At 41.7% G+C, this 24,987-nt stretch overlaps 3 protein-coding genes across 7 annotated transcripts in view; all 3 read right to left on the bottom strand.

Moving 5' to 3' along the window:
• LOC128025244 (ras-related protein Rab-18-B) overlaps positions 1-24,987 on the bottom strand; it is a 285,505-nt gene that overhangs the window by 12,499 nt on the left and 248,019 nt on the right. The window lies entirely within an intron of this gene.
• Positions 502-24,987, bottom strand: part of LOC128025236 (actin filament-associated protein 1-like) — a 319,996-nt gene continuing 295,510 nt past the window's right edge. Inside the window, exon 19 of the transcript XR_008186119.1 lies at positions 502-1,665. The gene's annotated coding sequence lies outside the window, so the exon portion shown is untranslated. The remainder of the gene's footprint in view (positions 1,666-24,987) is intronic.
• The window catches only part of LOC128025237 (actin filament-associated protein 1-like), a 49,885-nt gene continuing 26,556 nt past the window's right edge, over positions 1,659-24,987 (bottom strand). For 2 of the 3 annotated variants that reach the window (XM_052611373.1, XM_052611371.1), the window contains exons 4-18: positions 18,605-18,713; positions 18,240-18,451; positions 17,648-17,827; positions 10,399-10,491; positions 9,589-9,664; positions 7,016-7,165; positions 5,748-5,959; positions 5,398-5,543; positions 5,051-5,168; positions 4,713-4,949; positions 4,123-4,243; positions 3,486-3,650; positions 3,158-3,348; positions 2,872-3,036; positions 1,659-2,500 (exon numbers count right to left, since the gene is read on the bottom strand). In XM_052611373.1, coding sequence (XP_052467333.1) covers positions 2,474-2,500; positions 2,872-3,036; positions 3,158-3,348; positions 3,486-3,650; positions 4,123-4,243; positions 4,713-4,949; positions 5,051-5,168; positions 5,398-5,543; positions 5,748-5,959; positions 7,016-7,165; positions 9,589-9,664; positions 10,399-10,491; positions 17,648-17,827; positions 18,240-18,451; positions 18,605-18,713 — 2,202 coding nt within the window. In that variant the 3' untranslated portion in view covers positions 1,659-2,473. The remainder of the gene's footprint in view (positions 2,501-2,871; positions 3,037-3,157; positions 3,349-3,485; positions 3,651-4,122; positions 4,244-4,712; positions 4,950-5,050; positions 5,169-5,397; positions 5,544-5,747; positions 5,960-7,015; positions 7,166-9,588; positions 9,665-10,398; positions 10,492-17,647; positions 17,828-18,239; positions 18,452-18,604; positions 18,714-24,987) is intronic. The other variant, XM_052611374.1, reaches the window with a different exon arrangement.

Raw genomic sequence — 24,987 nt, 5'->3', positions numbered from 1 at the left:
ATAAAAAAAAAGGGGGGGGGGGGGGGGGACATTTAACGAGATTATAAAACCAACACTTGGTGGATTTTTATCATTATAGGGTGGTTGTGTAACTGCCAACACACATTTCAGTTCAAACAACTTGTAAAAGTGCATGTAGCATTATATGACTCCTTTAAAATGGAGAAATATGAATAAAAGGATTGTTTTATGTGCGTACACACGAGGTCGCCAGTGTTCTGTATGAGTCACTCATCTAAAAACCAATGGGATTTATAAACCAGACTGAAAGGAAGAATAACTACCCTTTTTAAGACCGTTTGGCTAGATTTATGTGAAGCAAAATCTTTACAATAGTAAAATGGCAGAGAGAAACATCACTAAGAGGGTCACTGTGATTTGAATATCATTAAAGTCTTAATCTTAATTAAAGTTAAAATCTAAGAAATGTTGCTAGTTATGGTCTATGGAGGTATTGTAATACACTAATTGGTACACAGTCACACACACACAAGATTTTTTTTTAAAGCGGTTTAATTATTTCTATGTACAGTCCTTTTGTTGCCAAGTTGACAACAGTCATCAGGAAAATAAAACAGATCAATAAGGTGCAAAACCAATAATGGTGTCTTTGCTCCCACCCTTAAAGTTAAACTGACATTTCAAGCAAAGATTTTTCACATTCCACATTCCTTTACAAAGTGAGGCTGAAAGTTGACTCAATCTAAAGGTATACTTTTACTTTGTCGAATCAGTAAATCACTTTCAATAAAGAGTAAGCAGCTGTGCAGAAAGAGTGAAGCATCTCATCATCGTATTGTTCTCCTTTACATTTATACTGATACCAGGTTTCATACAGTGCTGACTTGTACAAAATGACTGGACAAAAAAAAAAAGAAAAAAAAAGCTCTTAAGATTTATGGGCCCAAGCAGAGAAGAAGTATATTTACACAGGACCCTGCATATAACGTAGCTTGAAAATGTGCAGCAAACTTCACCGCACATTAAACAAAGTTATAAATGTGCCTTGAACATTAATATAAAAGTTGGTCTGAATTAAGCACCAAGACTCCATAATCTGGCTGAATGAGGAGTGAACAGTTTAAGCACTGCTTAAAAGCACCATTTATAGTTCATCAGGTTGGACTTTGAGTGATCAAAACAAAGCAGGATTACAGCCTGAACTCCTCTGCCACATATTCTCGTGTTTGACCAAACATTCGCAAACGGATTACTTCCAAGCCCTTAAACCTGCACGTGCACAGCTAGAGACTGCAAACTATAATGAAACTTCACATATGCACGCACTGTTATTTGTGTTTGAATGTAGTATATGTATAACTCTTGGTGTACGATGCATTGCAGTGTACTGGTGTTTCAGCTGTTTCAGTGCAGTGGTTGTAGTGTGTTCGGCAGAGGGGAAGTGTAGCGGTACTTCCAGGCCTAGTATCCAGAGCAGCCAGCCGACAGAGGACCACACCCTGGCCTGAGCTGCCCTGTTCCCCATGGGCTGCTCTTACCATAGCCCAAAGTTTGGCCAGACCACTGGATTGAACAAAAATGGGCCAGACATGCAGGAGGAGGAAGAGGAGGAGGAGGAGGAGCATAGGCTGGTAAAATACTTTCAAACAAATTACACTTTTTCTGCAAAGAACAAGCTTTGAGTGAACACATTCTGTAATTTACCTTAAGACTTATATCCTGAAGCAGCTTTCTACAACTAGTGTGAAGCCCTAGAAAGGCATTACTAAACATCAACATACAAACACAGGGTGGCTTATATTTATTTAAACATTTACAAATAAATACTTGAAGATTTGGTCTTCCATTAATGGCTTCTTGTTAAAGAAAGAAACAGACTTTTATAGACTTGACTGAGACCAGTGACCAGTGAGTTTTGAGCACATTATATTTAGATGGCAAGTTATGGACCATACTCTGTGTTCTGTCGTGATAAATTATAAAATCATAATACAACTCTCTTTCTTCTAATGGTACACTACCCTTCAAAAGTTTGGGGGTCTCTTACGCTCACCAAAGCAGCATTTATTTGATTAAAATTAGAGAAAACAGTAATTGTGAAATATTACTACAATGTAAAATAACTGCTTTCGATTTTCTCTCACATTTCATGCATCCTTGCTGAATAACAGTATCAATAAAAGTATTTAAATTAAAAAAGTACTAACCCCAAAATATTAAACGGTAGTAAATATACATTTGCTATTGTGGCATTACTGTTGGCCTTTATTTGGTGTCTATTTTGAGTTCTTCCTCATTTGTTACTCACTTTATAGTCAGATCATGATCTAAGGACAGTGCTATAGTGAATAATGATAAAACAGCATCAGGCACCAGATTCAGTCAAGGTCTTCCAGAATTAATTCAGGAAAATAGTGTCTATGATTCAGTCAATTCAATTTCAACATCACTCATATATGGACAAAATTCAATAAATAGATTGAATGAAAGTGAAAAGTTGGTGGGAAAGAACTTATGTGCCAGACTTCATCTCCCATTCCTAGAAGAAAAAAAGGAGAACAGAATGACAGAATGAGCCCATAGGGGAAAATACATTATATGCAACTGGAAGATCATTCTTTTCAAAAGAACCAGAATATCTTACTTGCTATTAATACCTAGTGTGATGTAGAAAATAAGGGTAGCACTTTATTTTACAGTCCTGTTCCTCATGTACATACTATGTACTTATTATAGTAATTACAATAACTATGTACTAACCCTGAACCTACCCCTAAACCTTACCCTACCCCATGTAGTTACCTTGTGTTACCAGAACTTTCTTAGATAAATACACTGTAAGTACACTGTAAGTACATGTTAGTACACATACTGTAAAATAAAGTGCAACCGAAATAAGTGTTTACTGACCTTGGCTTTCTTGAGGACGTGTCCTCGCACAGGTGAGGCTTTCGGTTGTGTCTGACGCCGCAGCAGAGATGCACTGTTGACTGGCAGAGAGCAGGTTTCAGTGTCACTGGTGTCACAGCTGGACATGGGCGAGTTGTCCACCGTTCGCCTCATTAACACTGGAGACTAAGAACAGATGAGACATTTTAATACCTGCTTTTCTCTATCACCAAAAACTGAACGTGACACAACCCTACAGTTAGCATAACATCATGTCTATGTTCGAGAAATTGCTCTTTTTCCAGACCTGTGGGCTGGAGCTGCCCGTTTTGGGTTCAATGGTCAGGCCCAGGGTGACGCCTCCATTCAAGGCTTTCTTCAGACTCTCCTTCACCTCTGTCAGCTCCAGTTCCAGATTGACTCGTTCCTCCTCTTTTAGTTTGCATTCATCCTCCACTTTCTTAAGTCTCTCGGTCAAAGATGCCTGAGATCGCTTACCTGTGTGAGAGGTTATAACATCTATAATGCTAAGTATTTATTACCAAAACCTTTCAAAAGAAGTGTACAGATTTTTGTAATCTCGAGCATTCAGATTCAATCGTAATTGAATGCCATAGTCCCACTGACATCCTCACCGGTGTTGTTCTCTATAGCAGTGCGGAGGTCCTTCCTGTCTTTTTTCAGCTGGGCCAGGCGGGTTCGAACTTCCTGCTTCCTCTTCATCAGCTCCTCCTCTTTAGCTTGGAGTCTCTTGGCATCTGCCTCCACTCTGTTTTTCCCGTACTTATACTGGTCCACACCTGTGAAGGTTAATGATGGATTATAATCAAAGTAAACCATGATCAGAAAATCGTTCCATTTTTTACTTGTGGATTCGGTCTCTTCATCGCATTAAAGGACTCTGCAGATTAAAAGGCAGACAGAATATACAGTATACCATATCCAAATATTTGCGAGTCAACGTAAATGGCCACTGGATGGTTAGGATGTCTGTGACTGACCGACTGCCCTGTCTGAAATGGAATTTGGGGTGATTGAGTTTACAAAGGAGCATGTCAACAGATCAACTGCTGTCTAACAGCACTGCAATTTCCACATACCAGCATTCTCCACAAATCTGTGTGGCTTCTCTTTCCTTGAAAGAAATTAGTGGTGTAATAGCTAGGATAATGGATGCAGACTTAATGTCTGCTTAGTTTAGTTTGAGACTTATTTTAAAACAAATGTTGAGATTATCTAAAAGATGTGCTCTTATATGTTAAGATCTCTTACTAGATTTGATGAGTTTCACTGGAAGAGTGCTGCTACATCCATTGGCCTTTTTGGGCTGGTTCTTGTCCAACTTCTGCTTCGCAGTGAACCCATTGGTGATCAGGCCTTTCTTACCCTTCAGCTGATCGGATGAAAGAAACATGTATGAGCTTTTGAACACACACAAAACTGATGTGTGCAACTGATATGTTGGCCACAAACAAAAATCTGATATTTAAGAACTTTGATTTCACTGTTAACACCTGTTACATTTTACAAAGGTTATATCTGCAAACCACATCTACTAAGCCACAAATGTTTCTAGAGGGGACATTTTCTTTTAGTTAAACTATAGCTGTCAGCAACCCTTTTTTAACCCTGGCCTATAAAATGTAAACCAGAGTGAAGTAAGGCCTCAGTGAATCCATTCAAGGCCATGGCCACCCAGACATTGATATTATATAGATCAAAAGCAGTCATATTTCTTGAGCTGGGTGGTCCATAATGCATGCACTATGCTCTGTGTTTATTTCCAATTTATATTTGTGCAGAAAACAGCATTAAGATACAGATAGTGTTTGTGATATGCTGTGTTAACCTGGGTTAGTCACCTGGTTAGTTTTAGTATTAGAAACTGAGGGAGAGGAGGAAGAGGACAGAGATTTGGTGGAGAGTGGTGAGTTGTAATGCCCTGTGGAAGATGACTGCGAGTGGATGGATTTGGGAGGGTAGCGGGCTGCTAGTTTGGGGGAGGGCATGTTTTCATAAAGATCTGTATTCTCATAATGAGACTCTTCTTTCCACCGACGGTCCCCTGAAGCTGGGGAGGAGTACTGCAAATCTCGTAGCTTCCGTATCGCAAGCGTGCAAGCAAAAGAAAAGCTATTAGAAAAGAAAAAGTGGATCAGGGAAGGAGAGGAGATAGGCAGGATCAGAAATGAAGGCTTACTGATCCATTGATGCAGGGCACATCATCATAATGCAGAGCGACCCCTGTGGGACAGGCGTAACCACTGACCGGGTTATCCAGGTATGGGTTTGGAGAAACTGCACGCTTACTGGTGAAACTGTGAACACATACATATATTCATTACTCCATGTACACATCACACACCGAACTTATACTGTAACTGTACAGTGTAACAGTAGTGATGGGAAAGATACTTCAAAACAAACGGTGTGCAATACAATCGGGAAAATGAATTATGCGTTACCGCTGCATGTTAAAAAAATAGGTTGTTAAAGAAGCTACATCTCATGCTAATGAAAATATTGTGAGCAGTACTGGGTTCCCACCAAAATGACTGTTTGGCCAGTTGAATGACATTAGCAGTGGTTTCAACGTCAATGTAATCATAGTGCAGTGCAGCAGGATCTGTTGTGGAGCCCGTTTCGGCCAGCAGGACACCCAGCCACCTTCCCATACTCTCAGAGGAGGAGGCCTGACGGGAAACGAGTGAGGAAAGACGCAATGAATGTGTGTCAGTGGAATATGAGACAAATCTCTGCAAATCCACTCTAAACATGATACAGCAGTGACATCATAGCGAGAGCCAGCCAACCAAATCATCCATCTAATCCCTGCCCTGAGGTCCTGTCTCAGACACATTAATTGCCCCGCAAGAGCCGGGGGACTTGGCACGTACCTCCAGAACAGCCACCTCCTGTCCGTTGCGCAGCAGACGGAAGGCAAAGGGGTGTTTGGAGTCCAGCCCTGGAATGACCTCACACCCCCGCAGCGGCAGAGAGGCCATGTGTGTCTTCAGATCTGCCCGGTCCTTGTGCAGGAACAGCTGGTTGTCTTTGAGCTGGCACCAGCGCTCTCTCCAGCGGTTATTGGACAGCACATTCAGATAGCCTGTTAATGATAGAGTTGGGGGAAGAATTATTCAAAAATGTTGCCAGTAATTTACATTTTCAGTTTATTTTTTTATGTTAAAATTTTGGGGGGAAAAGAAGATTTTTATTTTATTTTAATATATTTAAAAATGTAATTTATTCCTGTGATGGAAAAGCAGATTGTTTTTGTTTTTACTCCAGATTTGCTGCTGTGGCACATACATCAGAAGTCATTCTAATATGCTGATTTGCTTCTCAAAAAATATTTCTTATTAATATTATTATTGGTTAAAAATAGCTTAATATTTTTGTGGAAACCGTGATACATATATTTCTAATGGAATAGAAATATATGAATAGAAGTTTCAAAAGAACAGCATTATTTGAAATAGAATTTTTTTTTTTACTTTATAGATTTGGTCACTGTACAGGACAATCTAAAATGTATGCCTAATAGTAAATACAGTTATAAATCTGATCAGTTTAATGCATCCTTGCTGATTAAACAGAATTGTATTTGTGCAAAGCACCATTTAAGTGCAGGAAGGGAGCAATGCAAATAACACCGGCTCCTTCTTAGCCAACGGAAATTTTAATTAATTTCGTCCTAGCAGCCAGTAATAATATCAACAACAGATCTACAAACAAGTATTAAGCAAAACACTCACGCGCTGCCGTCCATTTCTTCTGTTAACTAATCACTTCAACTAGAATGCTTCAGTATCACACCTCAATGGCTATCAATCACTAATGTTAGGACTCTCATGTTATGAAAATAGCACAAATCTAGGTGTTGTGTGAATAGAGAGCAAGACAATCCTTTGTTTGGGTAATGTGTTTAATTAAGAGATGGAGAAAGAAAACTTAAGACGCAAAAAACTAGACAGCAACTAGTTTTGGAAGCATATCTGAGAGGATGAAAATAATGGATCACAGGAATAAATGACATTTTAAAATATATTAAAATGAAATCTGTTATTATAAACTGTTAGATTAGAATTTAACGTTTAAAAATCTTACCAACCCCAAACTTTTGAATGCTAGTGTATATCAAAATGGTACTGCAACCGCTCACCACATGTTGGGACATCCTCCTCCGCCGATGAGGTCTGTTCATCTGTAGATGGTTTTTTCTTGCCCAGGCTTATGATTTTAGTGATTTTCTTTCCAGTCACACGTCCAACCGTGCCTTTCTGCTCTGATTTAGAGTTCTTCTTGCCTTTGGCTGCACAAAAAAAAAAGCAAATTAGTGTCACAGTGTGAAATATATGTATGGGATTTTGTGAAGTAATATATTGTACAGAAATGCTAGTTATCTAGAAACCCGCTGGTGTTGCAACTATAACAAGGGATGGGTTTGGAAAATATTTCGTTTGTGGGATGGATTTGGTGGGAAAAAGATGATTTTCTTATTTTATTTTATAAAAAGATTATAAAATAATGAAAATGACAGATCTGTTCGCTTTAAAATGTTAGTCATTTAGACCAGAGAGTAAGAGGCTGAACTGACAATGACAGGACCCGTCTTCAGACTTAAATCCTTTACAGTGCGTGAAACCAACACCGTTCTTCTCCAAGTTGTTCAGATACTTTTATCTGAGGAGTGTGGTCTGTGGTCATGGTATTGTAAGAAACAAAAGATCTAGAACAACAAACTTGAGCACTGAGGGTAAAAGGACATACTGTGGAAAACCGTTCAGGTCACATCTTATTCCAAACCAATGGTGGACAATGTTAGCAAACTTGCATTTTGGGATCTGGACTTGGATAAAATGTGTAAGACGCTGCAGCACAACAAATTACAGGCTTTTCTCCTTCTCTAAAAGGCCTACTACAAAGGCAGCTCACAAGGACAGAGAATACATAAAAAGAGGGAAACTCTCGCTTTTCTGAAGGCCTGACTTGGTCCAAGCTCTACTGTAGAAGATTACATCTTAGTTGGCGACTCCTTTAATTAAAGCTAAGCCCATCTGAACCCAAGTCCTCTAAAGTTTCCTCAGGCATGAGGCAAAACCCAAAGACACAGATGCAAAAACCATTGGACCTTTAAGGACCTATACAGACATAGTTCTTCATTTTATCATGAAGGAAAATTCTGCGATCAGGCTAATATGATTTCACAGTGTCTCAGCACTTACGACAACTGAAAAGAATATGACGAATGTTTTATTTTTATTTGTATTCCATCTTTCATCAAAGAAGTGCAGCAGCTGGCTGCTGGTTTGATAGAAGAATATCTCTGGTGCTATCAGACAGAGGTGATTTGTGTTTCTGCTGCCAAGAAACACTACCCTAAATTCTTTGTTATAAAATAAAAACAAATACCTTTTCCATACCCTTACACTTTCACAGGAATTATTATATGACACCAGTCCTTGTTATCCATCGGCTTATCAGAGATCAGCTGCCATAACTCATGTGAAAACAGCACAGCAGTCACTGCGGCTTGTGGCCGTGATACTGAGCTATCATTCACACACAGTTTGCAGATTCACAAGTTTTGGATTCCACTCAAATTAAGCAATTCTTCACCGACACATCTGAGACAAGGCAGTGTCAAAGTGAAATAAGAAAGAAACATTTCCACAGACCTGAAACAGATGTCCCGAAAAGTTCAATCCTAGATTAAGACAGCATGGTGTAAATACTCGATAAATAATCCTATTCGATTATTTGAGAGGGTCTCCTTGCTTTGACTTTGGCATTGTTCAAACAATGGAGTTTTTCAATTCAAATAAATTTTTTTCTCTATTCAAGTACTGTTGCTCTGTTGTTTCACTAAAGGCGGTCTCACACCGGACGAGAGGCGCCGCGTCGTGTCGCGCCACATGTAAGACAACTCAAGGTATCGCACACCAGACGCGCATATTCTATATGCGTGAGCTCAATTTCGCAGCAAGATGGGAGAGTTTTAACTTCATCTATTATTATTATTTTAAATATATGATTTTAATTGATAAAAGCTGAGTTTTGAACGTTAATTAATGAAAAGAATCTGTGTTATTATAATAAGTCTGTTATTGTTTTGTTGTATCTGTTGTCTAGGCAACTGTGCAGCTGAAAACGTAACCAAACACTTTGTAATGTTTTAATTGAATGAAACAAGTGTACTGTATTTTAATTTCAGTTTCAGTTTATAACATCTGGGTTTTTTAATATAAAACTATGCAGATGGCGCTCTGTGGCGCGGCAGAAATTTGAACAGCGTTCTGAGTCGTAGCTGGGCGCCGCGGACAGACGCCGAATGGCGCCGCCGGTGTGTGTACTCCCATAGAGAATAATGTGTTCGAATTTTAAAGACGTGGTGCGACGCGACGCGGCGCTGCGCTTCTCGTCCGGTGTGCGACCCCCTTAAGTTTGTTTTTTGTTTTAACCGAAAAAAGTGAAGATTTAAAATTCACTTCATCAATTAAAACACTAGCAGACAAATTATTATTATTTTTATTTAATACAGCTATTTTATCTAGTAACTGCTTCCCAGCAGAATTCAGCAGTCAAAAACAACTGAAAATGACTGACAAACTGGGAGACAGACAGCTATAGATAGATTAGCTTCCAGACACAAAATACTCTCCCTTTACATGAACTCTTCATCTGTCCTCTCCAATGATGATATGGACCAAAAAAGGACTGAACATAAAGGCTCACCTGGATCTTTGCCATCAGAGATGCCATTTTCATGACAGGGCTCTCCATCTGAACTGGGTCGATCGCAGGACAGCTTCTGCAAAACAAGAGTAAGGTTACAGCTACAGTATGCTTGCAGTTACAGAAAAAAACATGCATTTTAGCAGGAGGAAGAACACTGAATGGCACAAATAACAGTGAATTCCTTGTTACATTTCATTTAATGACCAATTGTTTATAGATAGACACATTATATACATGCACAAAGAGTCAGAATACTAAAGCGCATACACAAACACCTCTGCAGTCTACCCAAACAAAATTCGGAGCACATTTGTTTTGCATTAAGTGTGAATAATTAGACTAGGCTCATGCATGTTGTGCCAGTTTAAGAGGTTTGACATTAAACCCCCTTTAGATCTGTCTTAAAAACAGAACACACAAATAAACAAGTGCAACATGCGCATGCTGCAAAAATCGCAGTCGCAGCATACTGCATATGAAAGAATGTGTTTTCCAAAAATGATAAGATCACATATCCTCCCACACCTATTTAGCCTTGCCAGCAGCACACATCCACAGCAAGATGGAATTTGGTATGCATATGCAGCTTTTATAGCCCTCCATGCCCTGGCAGGAGAGCCACTGTGCAAGAATACTGATAGGAGGCGTCTGTGTAGGGTACTGAGGTGTGCTCAAGCAGGCAAGCATGCAAACTGCCACACAGTCTCACAAACCTGCATGTACAGTAGGTAGATCCAACATACTCTGCAGGCATAGTACACCCGCACATGCAAAGTATTATACAGAAATAGAATTAAGAATTCGCACCTTTTCCAGCTCTGCTTTGTGAATTGGGGAACCAGAGCCAGCTCCGTCACAGTCCACCACTCCATTTCCATTAGAGCAGACTTCCTTCATCACCTTAAAGAAACCACAGAAGCGCAAAATAATCAATATACCTTTTTAAATGAATGGGATGCTTGTTCCATTAGAAATAAAGAAATGCTAATTAAAAAAAAATCTATTTTTATGATGTTTAACAGGGTTCCCACAAATTTTGCTCAATACATTTCATGACTTTTCTGGAATTAAGATAAAAAAAAAAAAAATTCAGATATTACACTCACAAAGATCAATTTAGCTGATACATTTGTTTACATTACTACAGCTAGAACAAATTATATTAACTAGATACATTTTCTTAGACTTATAAAAAAAAAAAAAATTTGTGAATATATTTAAAAAATCTAAAAAATGTATGACTTTCCAAGACTTTATTATTTTATTAGATTATATTCATTTCATGTTTTTTCAGGTCTAGAAATTTTATTCTATTTCACATGGCAACCCTTGAATAGTCCGAAACTTTCTTTGCTCCCAGTCAAACAGATGCCACAAGCACAAACTCTCCACCACCTCCACGTTCTGCCATGCACATGCGCTCAAATGGATTCCACACGTCACATGCAGTTGGAAGTGCAGCTGGAAGGCTGTTACATGCGTCATTGCTCTCGTGGCTCTGTGTGAATGAGATATCCAGAGATCTCAAGACTGCACAGACTCTTCGCCGCCACATAAGTGTGACCTCACATTACCTGGGGGTAACACCCAAAAAAACCCATAACCAGTGGTGTCGAGTGAACAAGATGGATACAGAGATCTATCACAATGAGAGAAGCTCACCTTTACACACCCTACACAGCCCCTTCCCAAACTGCCCCCATGTCAAAGACCCATATATAACCAAATATCATTTTAGTTGAACTCCTCTGAGCGTCGTAACTTGACGCAGCACGTTGGGGTTTGGCAACCGGTTTACATAATTGGGCTCGCGGGAAAATTGCAGGCTGTGGCCTCACTCTTTGGCTTTGACTGCAAAGAAGTGGGTTTCTGGGACACGCTCAGTCAAAAAATATTTTGTGCCGTGCTAATGTGCCCTCATTAGCGTTGATATTTTCAAACGAAGAGTTAATATGGAGAACTACTGCATGAAATCCAACAATCAAAGTCATATTTACCAGTCAAACAAATGTTTGTAGACAACCAAACTGCCACAACAGATAGTGAAGCGAAGCAAAGCCAATGACGAGCATTCAGCATGGGCAGAAATTAACAATTCCACACCAGTCAGCACACAAACACAAACCAACACAATCAGTAGCTAATAAGATGCAACGCAACAGAAAGCAGGAACTGAAAAGAAGAATAAAAGTTTCAACATTATACAGTGGTCATGTTCATTGCTACAATAGACAAAGACTAACAGGAGAACAAATGCACTCCATATCTTACCATTCCTGCCAAGGGCAGAGGAGAGTCAAATTACAAAAAATAGAGAAGAAAGAAGAACGAAGGGATGAAGAAAGACAGGAGGTGGAATTTCCCCAGGCCTGACCAAAGGATCAGAACAGAGGAGCTACGTGAACTAATCGAATTAAGACTGGAAAAGAAGGAGAGAGAACAAAGAAGAAAACAATGCAGAGGTGCGATACAACACTAAAATGATTTAAAAATGAAAAACAACAAGCCAACATTTTCCATAAATTAATCATTAGTCAACTGGATAAAGCATCTATGAGCCACAGACACCTCTGGGTTTCTTTACTGTTCCTTAGTTTATTTTGAAGCCATGAAGTATTCCATTAAATCTTAAAAATGTTTCCTTGTCGCCTAATATTCCACTATTTGAATACTAATGTCTCCCATAAAACATTTAGTTCCACTTAAAAAAAAAAAAAGATTTTCATTGAAGCAGAGCAAAACACATTCTGAAACAACCACATCTTGTGAGTATTTAAAAGAGAATCAGTGGGTCATTTACTATGTTATTAATGATCTAATGTCTGCATCTGTGAATAATGATTTAATTTCTATAAAAAAAATTTATATCAACAACAAAAAAAATTCTTAAAAATTCAAAGACTTATTTTGAAAAACAACAACTTACAAAGAGCACATTTCTAATTGCTATAATTTATTTGATTTAATTTTAATTGGAGCTTGAATAACATTTTTAAAATAAATAAACTGGACTCTAGGAATTTTATCACTTTCCCAAGACTTTTAAGATTTTCATTATTTTCCCAGGCATATAAAACTATAATTATATGGGAGACATTAGATGCTGAATAAAAAAAACAGTGGAATATTCAAGTTTCTTTTAATAATAATTTTGGAATAAATTATTTTCCCAGGTTATTACTGAAGTTAGAGAGAACATGCTTCTTCATTTTGGGAATGAGTCCCTATGCACCATTGAGTTGTTGAGTAGTGTGTGCATGACTGAAACACAATATAACAAATCCCCTTGAGGAAGGGTGGTTTCTGTTTATTCCAAGCAGAAATCAATTACAGACCAAACAGCACAGCACTTTGCCCCCTTCCTATACCGCAATTACAGCTATTGTTGCTGCATATTTGCAGTCTGATGTCCACACCCACTTGAAGGTGCTGCACAGCTAATTGCATGTGCCTTCCTGTCCGCAAATCAATAAACAGAAGCTCATTACGATATGGACACATAGTAACAGAATAGGAAAATCTCTCTTTTTTTTGTCTTTATAAATGAGACCGTTGCAATGAGTGATGTCTTTAGAAACAGAGCCACCAGAGGAGTGATGGACAGCAATGAGGGAACTGCAATTTCCATCAATCGTCCATTGACTGCAGCTGGTTTTAATGATTTATCTGCAGTATAAGTTGCTTTCAGGTTATAAACTCAAAGATCCGTCACACGAGAGCTCAGAGACTTTCACTGGCACGGTTCACAATGTTTGTGAAAACCAGATGTGGAGGAAAACTGCTTTAAACAGATATAGAACAGACTATCAAAGTAACAAGTTATCAACAAGCACCATCTCTAGAGCCGTTAAGATTAAAATCCTTTGAACTTAAACCAAGAAACGCTTTTTAAAGTTTAGGCTCACAAGAGACTTGCGCAAGGAGTTGAAATGAACTGGGTGGATATAAACTAAATCTAAATATACAGATGTGACACCCGAGAACAAAGATGTAATAGTATGTATAATTCTGTATTTAGTATATAGAGCAACCTGCTTTTAACCCAACACACCCAACTGAACACAAACACTGAACAGCTGGACCCGAGGACTGTTACTCCTGGTTTGTTTAACTTCTACTGTATACCGAAAAGACGAGCATATGTCACGATAGGTATTGGGGAAAAACACAACGAGAGGGTAGATCCAAATGCAGGTAAGGGTTTTATTTAAACAGAGGGGTAAATACAAAATAAACAGTCATGAGAGACAAATCAAACAAAAAGGGAACCGGATGAAACGGGGAACTCGGAAGAATGGAAGGTAGAGGAAGTCTGGTGGAACGAGAGAATGAGACACATAGAGTAAGACAAAGCAAGACTGATGGACCTGAAACACAATGACATCAGACAAGGACTCCGTGACATAGACTAAGACAGACTGGGTATTTATACACAGAAGGATAATTGGGAAACAGGAGACAGGTGGGGTGAACAATCAATCAGGTAACAAGGAGGAAGGTGACCATATAAGGGAACAGGAAGTGATCTGGGACAGGCACCGTGAGAAGGAGGACATCTAGTGGAACCCCGGGGAACAACAACCCAGACACTGTGACAGTACCCCCCCTCTACGGAGCGGCTACCAGACGCTTAAAGACAAAACATGACACAGAGACCAGGAGGGAGGCGGACAGGTGGAGGCTCAGGGGGAGGGACGGAAGGCCAGAAAAGGAACACATGGGGGACAAACACCAGAAATGATACATAAACCCGGGAGATCAGGAGGGAGGAGGACCGGAGGAGGTACAGGGGGAGGGACGGAGGGCCAGACTAAACTAAAGAGAACAGACAGAAACAGAACTCAAAAAACACAAAACATAAGTCCATGAAGGACATGTTGAGGCGTCCACTAGGATGGAGCAGATGACCACCACAGCCGTGTGGTCAAGGCCAGAGCCCTCCAGGGCGGAGCGGAAGACCACCACGTCTCTGTGGTCGAGGCCGGCGTCCACCAGGTCGGAGCAGAAGACCACCACGTCCTCATGGTCATCACCAGAGTCCCCCAAGGTGGAGCGGACGACCACCACGTCCTCGTGGTCACCGCCAGAGTCCCCCAGGGCGGAGCGGATGACCACCACGTCCTCGTGGTTACCGCCAGAGTCTCCCAGGGCGGAGCCGAAGACCACCACGGCCTTGTGGTCACCGCCTCGGGAACTGTAACGGACACCGCCTCGGGAACAACATCGGGCACCGCCTCGGGAACAACCTCGGGCACCGCCTCGGGAACAGCATCGGGCACCGCCTCGGGAACAGCATCGGGCTCCGCCTCGGGAACTGCATCGGGCTCCGCCTCGGGAACTGCATCGGGCACCGCCTCGGGAACGACCTCGGCCTCAGGAACAGCATCGGGCACCGCCTCGGGAACTGCATCGGGCACCGCCTCGGGAACTGCATCGGGCTCCGCCTCGGGAACTGCATCGGGCACCGCCTCGGAAACAGCATCGGGAACTGCATCGGGCTTCGCCTCGGGAACTGCATCGGCCTCGGCCTCGGGAACAGCCTCGGGCACCGCCTCGGGAACTGCATCGGGCTCCGCCTCGGGAACAGCATCCGGCTCCGCCTCGGGAACAGCATCGGGCACCGCCTCGGGAACTGCATCGGGCACCGCCTCGGAAACTGCATCGGGCACCGTCTCGGGAACTGCATCGAGCACCGCCTCGGGAACTGCATCGGGCTCCGCCTCGGAAACAGCATCGGGCACCGCCTCGGGAACTGCATCGGGAACTGCATCGGGCTTCGCCTCGGGAACTGCATCGGGCACCGCCTCGGGAACTGCATCGGGCACCGCCTCGGAAACAGCATCGGGCACCGCCTCGGGAACTGCATCGGGCACCGCCTCGGGAACTGCATCGGGCTCCGCCTCGGGAACAGCATCGGGCTCCGCCTCGGGAACAGCATCGGGCTCCGCCTCGGGCACCGCCTCGGGAACTGCATCGGGCACCGCCTCGGGAACTGCATCGGGCACCGCCTCGGGAACTGCATCGGGCACCGCCTCGGGAACTGCATCGGGCTCCGCCTCGGAAACAGCATCGGGCACCGCCTCGGGAACTGCATCGGGAACTGCATCAGGCTTCGCCTCGGGAACTGCATCGGGCACCGCCTCGGGAACTGCATCGGGCACCGCCTCGGAAACAGCATCGGGCACCGCCTCGGGAACTGCATCGGGCACCGCCTCGGGAACTGCATCGGGCTCCGCCTCGGGAACTGCATCGGGCTCCGCCTCGGGAACTGCATCGGGCTCCGCCTCGGAAACAGCATCGGGCTCCGCCTCGGGAACTGCATCGGGCACCGCCTCGGAAACAGCATCGGGCACCGCCTCGGGAACTGCATCGGGCACCGCCTCGGGAACTGCATCGGGCTCCGCCTCGGGAACTGCATCGGGCTCCGCCTCGGGAACTGCATCGGGCACCGCCTCGGAAACAGCATCGGGCACCGCCTCGGGAACAGCATCGAGCACCGCCTCGGGAACTGCGTCGGGCTCCGCCTCGGGAACAGCATCGGGCTCCGCCTCGGGAACAGCATCGGGCTCCGCCTCGGGCACCGCCTCGGGAACTGCATCGGGCACCGCCTCGGGAACTGCATCGGGCACCGCCTCGGGAACTGCATCGAGCACCGCCTCGGGAACTGCATCGAGCACCGCCTCGGGAACTGCATCGGGCTTCGCCTCGGGAACTGCATCGGGCACCGCCTCGGGAACTGCATCGGGCTCCGCCTCGGGAACTGCATCGGGCACCGCCTCGGAAACAGCATCGGGCACCGCCTCGGGAACTGCATCGGGCACCGCCTCGGGAACTGCATCGGGCTCCGCCTCGGGAACTGCATCGGGCACCGCCTCGGGAACAGCAGCTGCCTGTCTCCTCCTCCGCCCTCTACGATGGGGAGTCGGTGGCGTTGAGTCGGCCATCTTGTGCTGTGGTGCAGGGCTGGCGGCCATCTTGGGCTGTGACGCTAGGTTGGCGGCCATCTTGGGCTGTGGGGCTGGGCTGGTGGCCATCTTGGGTTGTGGGGCTGGGTTGGCGGCCATCCTGTGCAGTGGGGTTGGGCTGGCGCCCATCTTGTGCTGTGGGGCTGAGCTGGCAGCCTTGTCTGGACACTCTGGTGTGGTTGTTGCATTCCACTGGGCACGATGGTGCAGGTAATTGGTAAACCCCCAAAAGTCCAGTATCTCTAACCCCTTCATCTCCCATGAAGGTAAAGGATCATCCAGGCAATTATTAAATAAATCCTTTAGTGCTGCATCATTGTAACCTAGCCCGACTGCCATAGTCCAAAACAATTGCGCCAGGCCACCCACCTCACTTCCCTCTTGATGAAGGGTGATTAAGTTCTGGTATCTCCCCCTCCGTTCCTCCATGGTGGCTGGGGAACCGATTCGAAATCCCACACCGCTGGATCTAGGCATGACGGAGTCCTTCTGTCACGATAGGTATTGGGGAAAAACACAACGAGAGGGTAGATCCAAATGCAGGTAAGGGTTTTATTTAAACAGAGGGGTAAATACAAAATAAACAGTCATGAGAGACAAATCAAACAAAAAGGGAACCGGATGAAACGGGGAACTCGGAAGAATGGAAGGTAGAGGAAGTCTGGTGGAACGAGAGAATGAGACACATAGAGTAAGACAAAGCAAGACTGATGGACCTGAAACACAATGACATCAGACAAGGACTCCGTGACATAGACTAAGACAGACTGGGTATTTATACACAGAAGGATAATTGGGAAACAGGAGACAGGTGGGGTGAACAATCAATCAGGTAACAAGGAGGAAGGTGACCATATAAGGGAACAGGAAGTGATCTGGGACAGGCACCGTGAGAAGGAGGACATCTAGTGGAACCCCGGGGAACAACAACCCAGACACTGTGACAGCATATCCGTGTGGTTCACCAGAAAAACCTGCAGGTCGACAGCTGCTTTCTAATAAGCTACTCCAGATTTTCATCGAGCACAATCTTATGGATATGAACCTAGCACTTTTTGAGCTGTCTGGCCACTTTTAGGATTTCTGGTTACCTTAAGCCACTCTTCGGCCTGTTCTTTGCTCTGTACGGCAAGCACCAGAGCATCAGCTCCCTGATGGACGATCTTTAGTTCATGCTTCTTCTTCTTGCCGTCTTTGGGAATGTGTGTGATGCTGCAGCCAGACAGGAGGAGCTCCATCTGTGGAGTCTGGTCTTTGGACGACTTGTAGCACTGAGAGACAGAGAGAAACACATTAGGGCAGCTGCTTAGCCTATACATATTAGTTCCTCTGAAATCATTTTGTTTACACACTACAACATAAGCTGAGACGAGCCAAGCAGAGTTGCTTGGAAATAGTGGCAATGTGACAGTGGGGTAAGATGTGTCAGTGGGTAAACTGTCTTGATATTTTTTATCAAGTGACCATACATATAGGCACACCAAAAAACAGATAAGCATATAAAAAGTTAGCATTTTTATGCTAAAACTGATATGATTACTAATGTAGAAAAACTAAAGATTGGCTATGTTAGTCTAAACATTTACCATTAATTATTAAATGAAGCATTTTTCCTAAAATAGTTTGGTGGGGTAAAGTGTGCCAGATGCTGTACTCTCAATAAGAGTGTGTGTGTGCACTCACCAACAATTTGTTGTCTTTAATGACACAGAGCAGTTTGGTCCATTGTCCAAAGCGTTTCTTTCGTAACAGAAATGCACAGATACGTGCGTCTTTCACCAGGTCCATGGAGGCCTCCTCGGATGGCCACTGGTGATGCATCTTCTGCCCCTTCCCATCCTCCTCTTCCTCATCATATGACTCATATGAACTACTCATGGCATCTGAGTCATAATCTGAGAAAAGAATTACAACTCTGATTATTGAATTGTACTGAAATTAATGCAAAAATGTTCTGGCCTTTCTTAGGTCACAGATGCAGCTACATTACTGGCATAACTCTAAAACGTATAACATATTAATAGTGTGGTGTTAAAAACTATCCTTACTAGAGGTGATGTACTCTGGTGCTTTCCCAGGGCCCAGCGGAACGGCTTCCTCATAATAACCTTCAGGAAGAGAAGAGCTTGGCAAGGGAGGAGGCCCGTTGTCTGGAGGCTTTGGGACGGAGGGAAAGAGAAAGAGAGAGAAAGTGGTCAGCTCAATCATACAGCCTCCTGGATGAGAGTGTCCCTTCTTCCTTTTCCTAGAAATGTGAGGACAAAAATATCCGCTTCACTGGCTCCAATGACTGTCTGCAGCTGTGAATCCTCAAAAGCTAACAATATCAAAACAGCTGAGGCATCATCCATCTTATCCCGTATGAAAAAGAAGTTTATTGAAGTATGCTATTAGTATACTTCTTTTAATTTTTAAAAAATAGGAAATTATACTTTCAGTCTACTTTTTATGTACTTCTCAGAAATGTGGTCTATGTACAGTACTTCTCAGAAATATACTTAAAATGACATTTAAGTATAGCTGGCTTAAAAAAAGCCTAAATATATTTGCGCCATAGCTACTTGTGCTCCAGGAATCAATGTTTTCATTGTTATATGGTAGGTGGCGCTATTACTCACCTTCTGTACACAATTTCCAAAACACAAGCGAAGAAGAAACCGAAACAACAGATGCTTCAATATGTGATCTAACACGATCAGAAATAAAACAGCATCACATAAAATGTCGACCCATGAAGAGGTTATAACTGTCAAGCCATCTACGTTTTGAATATAGTCATAGTCTTTTTTCAGCTTTTTGTTAAAAATTTTGTTTATTTCTTTATTATTATAATTTTTTTATTTACGGAACTTACCCACATTGAAGTATTTATAAAAAAAGAATGCATGAAGCTGCAATAAAATGTTTTTGTTTACAAGCAGATTCCCTTTTCTTTCTTTTAATGTTTTGTATGTTCAGAAATTCATATAACGAAATATATACAAATTAATACCTAAATAGGGACATAGTAGTAGAGCTGAAGATCTTTGCCCAAACCTGACGGGACCCGATGGGACCCGGCGAATTCGGCCGGGTTCGAGCTTAATTTATGTCATCTTACGTGGGCTCGGGCCGGGCTCGAGCTCGCGCTCCGGTTTGCGAGGTAACCGTGTATGGTAACATGTGATGTGTTTCGATTAGCTCGAGAAAGATGCGAAAATGGATGCTGAGTAGGTGTAATGAAGGCTTGCCTCTGGCGATTACGTTTTGGTTGCACCAGCAACTAAAGCAAAGTCTGAGGTGTGGAAAAGTTTTGACCATGTTTATAATGAGAATAATGAGTGAATAATGACGCAGGAGTGACATCAGTGAGCGCAGGAACGCGCTGAAGACATCTACAGTGGATTCAATCATTTTCCTCCACAAAAACATGTAGACCTAGCCTAATCTCTGTGAGTAAAGGTTTTTCAAATGATGAATAAATATTCATTGAGTCTTAAATGCACAATGTGGACAGAGTATTTACGCTAATGTTGGCATTATTGTTTTATTAAATATCATCTGCTAGTGCGAAGCAAATCCAGCGGAGCCTTTATCTTAATTTCGTTATTGCCAAATACCCATCTTAATTAAAAATTTATCTTAATTAAATTTGTCAATAATGACTCATTTTTATTGGTGCGTTGGTCTATTTATAGGATAAATGAGCCTATGTCTAGAATGCTGAGATGTTACGATGTCACAGAGGACTTATTTTATTTCTTTATTCCAACTTCCAAGTGGTCTAGTCTATGTTAGCTATGAATAAATTATGTTAAAACATGTATAAATGACTCATTATTGACAAAAGGCAAAAGAGTATTTAAATAATGTCGGGCTGTAAATGGGTTCGGGCTTTTAAAAAGCTGTCATTCAAAATGTAGCCTACTTGTCGGGCTCGGGTCCTGTCGCGCCTAACTTTTAAGGTCCGATTACAGCTCTACATAGTAGTATACTTATAGTATGATGTAATTTTCACTTAAAGAAAATGTACAAATATACTTGCAGTATAAAACTACTAAAATTGTAGTTTACCGAAACTATACTAGAAGTGTATTAAAATGCTAAAAGTATTTAATTAGTAAACTATCAGTACACATACAGTATAAGTTTACTTTTAGTATAGTTGCAGTACAAAAAAAAATATATATATATGTAATCCGGTTGCGTACTCAAAGTTTACTACTGTTATACCTAAAGTATACTTAAAAATATACTTTTATATAGTAGGAAGTTGGCCAATTTAATCCCAAGGAGTACTGAAATAGTGCACTTACAGTTATTAAATCAAATTACTAGTATGCTGATATTTGTATACTTACTATATAAAGTATACTTTAAAATGTAATTGAACTTTACTTCAGTATACTTAATAAAATAAACTTGAAGTATACTTCTTTTTGGCACGGGATCTGAAGTCCATCTTAGAGGTCAACTGTTCATACTGAACTAAGATCTCTAACATCACAGTGAGGCCAATATGAACCATCCAAGGGCGTACATATCAACAACTGTGGCAAGAATCAAAAGGGAACGTAAACAAACAAACTGTCAACAAAAAAAGAGAGGATTTTATGGTAAAAGAGCAGCTGGTCATGATAAGGAGAAGAAAGAAAAATACAAAAAAGTGAAAGTACAACACAAACAAATCAAAAATAGGAAACTAGAGCAGCGTGAGCTACAGAATAGAAAGATGAGAATCATAAGGCTAGCCAGCAAGTTCTGGAAAAAGAGTTCAGGGCTGTTTGCCGTTCTTTATTCCCATCTGGAGGCGCACCATTAGAAGTGTGGGCTTCTTACCTAACGCAAGTCATTTGGCCAGATTGCTCCATCTGTGTTTAAACAAAAACAACTGTAGTAAATAAAGGTAATACCTAACAGAATATCACTCATTTAGTTTGCTGCAATAAAGATTCACTTCCAAAATCTAGTGTGCTGTCCCCGCAGGCAGCGTTTTACATCACCATAGACACTCTCTTAATGCCAAGACTGCACCCAAAGGTAGGCGGCATAATTATACTGCCTTCCAAGACTTTCTTTTGGCTGAATTGCTAGGGCAGGGAAGCATTGCATGTTTAGTGAAGAAGGCAATCCTAGAAAGCACTAGAATGAGAGGTCTAATAGAATAGAATATATAATATTTGTAAATTTTAAATGATTTTAAAATTTCTGAGGGAAAAAATATGCATGGAAAAACTGAAAGATTAGAGAAAATCAAAATTTCTTCATATGCATTTCCATTCTCATTGCAGTTACAACACCGGTTTAAAAATCTGAAAACTTTTGTGCACACTTTTAGGATAAAATCTGCACAAAGTTTTCTACACGTGGCCCCTGGTGTCTATAATCAATGTGCCCACTAGAGAACCTCATTAGTGTGCAAGTCAGTTTGTTTGAAAGAGGGAAAAAGAGAAAGAGAGATTGTGTGTATATGAGCGCAAATGAGCATGCATGTGTGAGTTACAATGTGTTTAAGACCGTCTGATTTGGGCCTTGGTTGGTTGGGCCCCGCTGGCAGCACATGTGACAACCTGGTGTTGTCATGACAACGCAGGCCCTCCAGAGTCTCCCTCATTTCCCAGGCTGCATGCAAACAATTATGGTTGATGACAAACTCATATAAACACTTCTCGTTTTCTTTTCCCCCCTCTAAACCATGGAAAGTCTGTCTTTATTTCTTTTTCTTTCATTTCAGCTCACAGAAAGCACTTTTATTTTCCAGTGCTTTTCAGGTGGGGGAAATTACAACACATTTCAAGAGACCAAAGGACCAGTGATCTCAGTTGCCACCTGGCACACTTTCTCAACATGGTAACCTCGATGTGGTACAATATTAACACGGAACATGAACGCAAGAAGACATGGAAATATACTGTAGGGGGAAAAGTTAAAACAGACGAGAAACAACCAAACGCTTTCACTGATTTACTGCATTTTCATTTTAGGAAGTAACTGTGATGAGACCTTCTATGTTCAGATATTACCAAGAAATATCACCCTTGAATGCTTTTTTAGATTATTGATGGTGCAAGAACAGCATGGCCTTTTTCAGCGTGGCCTAAATTAGCTCATAATATACTGGCAACAAAAACAGCGTCAAATTGATTGTGTGTTGGGCTGAGCTCAGTGTTTATTCTGTACTCTGCTGGTTCCTGAGGGTTTTTGTGTAATCAAAGCTACAATCCTGGCACATGAGAGAAGGGTGCGTTTGATGTCAGAGGTAGAGGAGGATACTTTATCTCTGTGCTAGTCATTGCAACTTGGCTTTAGATATAAATGAAGAACAGAACATGCAAACTTCCCCATTCACTCTTCATCTTTGTGGGTACTTAAGAGTGAAGCTACTATAAATGTACGTCTAAAGCAAGATTTGGCTGCTCCTTTCTTCCTCTCAGCATGATTTTTAAAAAAATGAATTCATAATTTTATTTAGCAAGGATGCATTACATTTTTCAAGAGTGACAGTAAATGCATACATTTTATAAAATATTTCGATTATGTTCTTTTGAAAGAAAAAAAAGTAATATTGTAAATATTGTGAAAATATATATAGTATAAAATACTAAATGACAATGAAATAAAAAAAAGAAGAAGAAAAAAAAAACAATAAAATATGGAAAACCAAAAGGGCAAAGAACTGTTTTTCTTTTAACGTTGTCATTTCCAGTCAAAAAGTTCACTGAATACAGTAGCACTATTTATCAGTTCCTTCTTTCCCATCAAGCCATAAACCGCTCAGCTAAACACAGAAGACAGCTGTGTTACTGCCTGTTATGGTTTCGGTTCATCAGGGCATCTAAGCCCGGAGGGAGGACAGAATTCCAGGCAAAAACTGCAGTGTGAAGAGTCTTGCCGTAGCAGCGTTCCATACCAGAGCCGCTCAAGTATTTTTAGGCATAGTTCCACCTCTGGTCGGAGCTGGAAATCTGTATGAAGCATATCTGCACCTACAGAAAAAAGTACACTTCCACCTATTCATGCAAGATCTAGTCCATCAATATGTCTGTGCTTATGTATAAGGGAAATACTTGACCTAGATTTCAAAAATGAGCTTCAAACTTCATTTCACACTTCCTTTCCAGACCATTTCACTTCATAACATAGCGTATAGTGTTATTATGCGGTCCGTGATAAGTGTGAGTGTTAACAGACGTCTGGGCCAGTCTGGGTCTATTGTATTGGGATTGCAGCACAGCGCAGCCAGGAAAATGAACTCAGTCCGTCAATAATTCAGATGTTTGACCTTCACATTTCCTTGTTTGGCTGCTTTAATATACAATGTATTCATGCATACACTTAAACATTATTCATACACAAAACCTCACACACATTCATGCAGTGGAGTTAGTTTTGTGAGGTTTGTGTCTTAGCAATTGGTTTTCTATGTGTTTTGGAGAATTTTTTCATTCTCGACTGGTTCTTTCGCAGAAACTTTCCAGCAGTCCCACATTAAAAAACATCCCAAAAAATGAAAGCTCATTTTCCAGAATGAAGTGACTATATAAACTGTCACTTGCTATAACCTATAAAAGATGTTCAGAGGGGTAGAAATCGCCATCTGTATTGGTATTTCCATGGAAATCATAATTCATTTTCCTTCTTTTGTCCATGACACAATGAGGGATAGGTCATTGCATTCCACACTGCGGTTAACCCTCTTTAAAAGGTAGCTGGGGGTGTGTGTGTGTGGGGGGGGGGGGGGTTAATACAGTAGAGCCTTTTGCTTTAGCACAACTGAATCTTGGGATTTCCATTGTCTGCCACTGAGGGCCTAGAAAGAGAGAACACATCCAAAACCCGACTCTCCTGCTATGACTTTTGTCATCATTAGTCACTGGTACAGCATTTTGGGCAAAAAAACAACAACAAAAAAACCCTGCATTTAACTTTGGGACATTCAGTGAAAATGAAAGATAAAGGGGAAAAATGAACAAAGGAAGAGCTAAAAAAAATGGGTTAAAAAGAGGGGAGGTTTTTCAAAAACAGACTCCCTTTTGGGTTACAAAGGGCAGACAGATAATGAGTTTGTCTGCGTCTATGTTCATTAATATGACATTGTGTGTTGAGGTGCAGTCGGGGTATGCTGGTGGGGAGGAGCGGAAGCCAACATCAACACAGATGAAAGTCATCATTGTCACAGCGGAGTCTGCTATGGCTTTCCCCTATTCTCTTGCTCTCTCTCTCTGCTCAGTTAAGAAAGGCAGGATCCAATTCGGTGACTGCAGAAAGTGTTACAGGGCTTTACCCCCTCCAATCATTGACTTGATTAGAGCACCGAAAATAGTGCGCTAGGTTATCATGTTCTTTTTCTAACTTTCTAAGTACTAAATGGGCAATTTAATTTAAAACAAATTAGAAATTGCTGGAAAAATGAATCAAAGACAAAAAAACATAATAAAATAAAAATGTTGTA

The sequence above is a fragment of the Carassius gibelio genome, chromosome A12 (assembly GCF_023724105.1).
Source record: "Carassius gibelio isolate Cgi1373 ecotype wild population from Czech Republic chromosome A12, carGib1.2-hapl.c, whole genome shotgun sequence".
NCBI classification, from domain to species: Eukaryota; Metazoa; Chordata; class Actinopteri; order Cypriniformes; family Cyprinidae; genus Carassius; species Carassius gibelio.
The sequence above is the reverse complement of the archived record's forward strand: the minus strand, read 5'-3'. Positions and strand labels throughout refer to the sequence as shown.